At 37.8% G+C, this 4,751-nt stretch overlaps 2 protein-coding genes across 2 annotated transcripts in view; one reads left to right on the forward strand and one right to left on the reverse strand.

Moving 5' to 3' along the window:
- lama2 (laminin, alpha 2) overlaps positions 1–2,311 on the reverse strand; it is a 198,122-nt gene extending 195,811 nt beyond the window's left edge. Inside the window, exon 1 of the mRNA XM_016439772.1 lies at positions 2,178–2,311. Coding sequence (XP_016295258.1) covers positions 2,178–2,244 — 67 coding nt within the window. The 5' untranslated portion in view covers positions 2,245–2,311. The remainder of the gene's footprint in view (positions 1–2,177) is intronic.
- Positions 2,312–3,770: 1,459 nt separating this feature from the next.
- The window catches only part of LOC107653135 (vesicular inhibitory amino acid transporter), a 14,846-nt gene continuing 13,865 nt past the window's right edge, over positions 3,771–4,751 (forward strand). The window contains exon 1 of the mRNA XM_016439773.1: positions 3,771–4,043. Within this exon, the coding sequence (XP_016295259.1) occupies positions 3,771–4,043 (273 nt within the window). The remainder of the gene's footprint in view (positions 4,044–4,751) is intronic.

The following is a 4,751-nucleotide window of genomic DNA, read 5'->3' on the forward strand; positions in this document are numbered from 1 at the left end:
ACAATATATATATATATATATATATATATATATATATATCAGACATGCTTTTTAAACAGACACACAGACACACTTAAACTATTTGCAAATGTGTCGGAACACATGATATGTCGTGTCTTTCATCTGCAGACCATATGAACTCAACAATCACTTGACAGTAAATAAATTTGACTTTGTGACTGTACAACCCTCATGCGTCTGCATCAGCATCACATCCAGAGCTCAGTGCCACAGTAACCGAGTATTGATTTTGATAAGAGGAAAAGCCTCATGATGGATCACACATGTGAGCATATTCTGACTGCTGCTTTCAAACACTTTCTCCGGGGATTTCTGAGGATGTTGGATTTCTGTGAGACTACAAAGCTCTCTAACAGCACATCAAACTGCTCATGTTATGCAGAAACCCTCTGAAAAGACCAGCTTAGGCCAGCCTGAATTTCCATGCAGGTCCAGAGCTGTTTAATGCAGCAAAGCAGATTACCAGGAAAGTCTTATAGTTGAAGCTTGCAGTTATGAAGACTGCTGTCCTCAGCACATGCAGGTTTTTGTTATAGTTAATATGGTCAAATTAACCCATGTAAAACTACACTATTCTGGAGGAAGGTCACATATGTCCATAGAATCCTGCTCCAGCTGAGAAACTACCATTGATCTGTAGGAAACAATAACAGACGATCTTCTCAGGGTAGTGGTGGCCAGCTGTGCTGGTCTTTTCAGCGCGGATGGAGAAACACCTCCATTTCTTAACATTTCCAAACTCTTTCTGTCTCATCAATCAGTGCATCCAGAGAATACTGACTCTGCATTTAGTCCACTATTCCTGGTCTACCTTTTCTAAAAATACTCCCAACATCCGGTTTTAGCTGCCACACACACAAACACACACGTGGTGATCACACACATTCCCCAGTGTGTTCGAATATAGAGAATGGCATGTGAGTCGACTTACACACTCAACAGCAACTGTAAAAAATGTAAGATGAAAGATGCTTCACACAGGCTTTTTTCTTCTTCTTTTTTTCAGAAATGAAACACTATGGATCTTAACAAAGCATTTAAAGCAGCGTGATATTAAAAGGCCACTCCACGGTCCCTGCATTGATGCTCACAAATTGATTTCATTCAAGGGTTCTCAGTAAAGAAAGCTTGCGTTAGAAAGCTGAAAGTAGACCACTGCTCATGTGTCAGAAGAGAGGGTAAGTGGTTAGAGAGCGTGAGAACTTTCATCAACATATTGACCATTATTTTCACTGAAGGACATTGCATCTTCTGCAAAACAGATTGTGAAAACAATAAAAAATAAAGTCTGAAGTGTATATACTGTAAGATTGAAATGTATATAATTGAAATAGATAACAGCATGAATTCTGGTAGCATCACTCAGTTTAGCTGTCTTGCAATCACACATTATAATGATAAAAGTAGATTACAAAAGTAATTATAAAAGTAAAATGAATAACACGACATTTGTGGCTTCAATGTAACAGGGCTGAAGATCAGTGCAAATGACTAACAACTAGGTAATTGCATTGCACCACATTATTCTCTGTCAATAATCTTATGACTTAGAGCTGAGACAAAAATGTCACCATGATTTTTTTTTCTATAACAGAGTTGAACTATCGAGCCAACATAAGAATAAATGTAATGAAATACTAACAAAGATAGTAAAGTAAAATATCTCTGTTTGAGTCATGTCCTCAAAAAATAAGTCATACTTATAAAATTGCTATTTTTAATGGGAAAATGTCACGTAACAGGGTTGAGCAGAAAGTGCAGAGACAAAGGCATAATATAGTGTTGCTATAATGGGGACATGCAAATGGTTGATCTCAATGAAAAACAGATTTTAAATCAAAATGAACAAAATAATTATGTTCCACTTAACAATGAACAGGGTCGAGTCGATGCAGTAATGTTGTTGCTATCTTGTTAGTTATATTGTAGTAAGTCTCGGAGACTCAAAACATATATGGCATCGTTTGAATTGTGGCAGTGGACCGTAGTACAACAAAGCCATTTATTTCACTAGGAAACAAAAATGACATACAGTCTATATTTCAGGCGAGTAAATCTCCGCATGAATTCGGAGAGCGCGTAATGCGTGCTCATTCTCCTCTGCGCGCGCGCGCTCCCTCTCACACACACACACACACACACACACACACACTCACCTCTCTGCTGAGCTCCACAACACCGCCACAGCAGCCCGATGAGCACGAGAAAACACGGTCTGTTCATGTCCCGATCTGCCTCTTCTTCGTGTGCGCTCGGAGGAACAGCAGACGCAGTCCAGGACCGGTCAGAATCTCCACGAGCGACTTTAGGAAGTTTGGGACGCTCGTCTGGCACAGCCCTCCAATCCCGGGCGCTTTGAGGAGGGGGTGTCCCGAGATCACATTTCCTCTGTAGGAAAACTTTAAAGCATCTTCTCCCTGCAGAAATTGTGTAAAATACTGAAACATTCTGTAATTACAACTCCATAAAAAAAAAATAAAAAAAAGTTGCTCAAATCATTTTACTATCAAGAAATATTGGATATGTTAGACAAACTACAATTGACCTCACTTTTGGATAAATCTGCATCCCTGTTACCCATTCTGGCATAGATTTTGTTAGTTATTATTATTTATGAAATTAATTTGATGCTAAAATAAAAATCACAATGCAGGTATTTAAACCATACGAAACGTAACACGTCTGTAAAACTTCATATAAAACAAATAAATTTATACATTTTGTTAAAAAACAATGGTTTGATATTTGGTCATTTTTATTGTTTTGTGTTACAAAAATAGTTTATCTTATTAAATAAATATACAATATATATATAAACAATTGAATAGACTTACCAAAGACCAAAACTTGAAATGTAGTAAAAACAATGTGCATACACTCCTTTTATGATAATTAAGTATATGCCAGTTCCTTGTTATTTTATGGGCAAGAGTTACCTGTACTTCAGAATATCTTCTTTTGTGTTCCACAGATGAAAGAAAGCCATAGAGGTTTAGAATGACATAAGGGTGAGGAAAAGATTAAACATCACCACACAAACTGGAACTAACAGAGATGGGAAGACAGCGAAAAAGCAAAAATATAATCAGCAAACAGCAAAGTTCAAATCATATTTTTTTGCTTAAAAAACTTTTCCATATGAGGTTGTTTGCTGAGACTCTGATAAGCTAGTTGGGACAGTGTTTGGAGGAATAACACACTGTAACGTGTGTTTTATGTATATTCAGTCTAATTTACAGTTCTCAGTATGAGTGAGTCAAAAACACTGGATAAAATGTCCTTTCTTTTCCTCGGGGTGAGTTAGGTATGGATGAGAGCTGAGCTCTGGAGTTTCTGGACTTCCTCTGCACCCTCTAGTGTTGGACTCACACATTTGGTCTCATCTGTATTCACCAAAAGCAGACTGTCCTCATTCTGACAAAATGGAAAGCAAAACATTTTCTAAACAAACATCCATAGACAAACACACATATTCAAGTGATTATAATGTTACAGTTCATCGGCCTGTCAGTCCTCCACACTTCTGTGTTGCTGTAGCCCAATTTAAAATGCATGCACAGCCAGTTTTTCCTCACAGGTGTAATGGCCCGGATCTCCGTTATGCGTTTGCAGTGCTCAGACTGACACCGGACAGTATGATTTTTCTGATGGATGTCAGTGAGTTTGGCTGGATTGAGACACTTCATGTGAGGTAAAGGTGTGAAAGCCTAGCAGTTCTGTTCACTCTTTCCACATTCAGTGTCTGAGCAATGTCACATTTTCAGCTTTCTTGGGTGAAGACCTGTGCGGAGTCTCTCTGGATGAAATGCTTCCATGCGGGTGCTGAGGAGAACCAAGGTCTGGTGGTGAGGGATGAGCTGGCTCACACGTATGGAGACGTTTGCAGGTGTGACTCTCAGGCTTCCAATCCTGAAAGTCCGGCTGCATTTCGCTCAGACAGTTCCTGTGAGGACGGCGCTCACAGCACACGGCCGAAAATCACAACTTGGGAGGCGGGTTGGAATGTCACCAATGCCATACAGGTGAGCGCACACACACCTTCATCACACATGTGCTGTGAGCGTATTTTCATTCAGAACTATAAATGTAGGAAATGCAAAAAAAAAAAACAAGTTCTAGGAAAAAGTGCAAAGCTAATGTGCAGCTGGCCACAGGTACTGTACACACAACACAACACACGGGGGATTCACTAAAATGGAATTACGCTCGCTCGTAGTGTCACTTATTTACACATGCTGTCTGTTGTTTTAGCTCCTGATTCAGAAAATGAATTATGTAAATCAGATAACGGTGCAAACACTGCCAAAAAAAAAGTTAGGATGATCTGTTGTGTTGTGGAGGATGCAGCAGACCAACTTACTGCATTACTGCATGGCCAGCATCCAATCAGCTCTTTATACAATTCAGAAAATCTGCTCAATGGCACCCCACATCTGAATATATAACATTTTCATATATATATATATATATATATATATATATGAAATATAATCGCATTCCAAAATAAAAGTGTTTGTTTACATAGTATATGTGTGTGTATATGTATTATGTATATATAAATACACACACATACAGCATATATTTTGAAAATATTTACATGTATTTACATGTATGTATTTATATTCATAAAATGTATATTATATATAAATATATTTAATACATAAACGTAACATATTTTTCTTAAATATATACATGCATGTGTGTGTGTATTTATATATACTTTATAAATA

This window comes from Sinocyclocheilus anshuiensis, unplaced genomic scaffold, assembly GCF_001515605.1.
Source record: "Sinocyclocheilus anshuiensis isolate Anshui unplaced genomic scaffold, SAMN03320099.WGS_v1.1 scaffold1518, whole genome shotgun sequence".
NCBI classification, from domain to species: Eukaryota; Metazoa; Chordata; class Actinopteri; order Cypriniformes; family Cyprinidae; genus Sinocyclocheilus; species Sinocyclocheilus anshuiensis.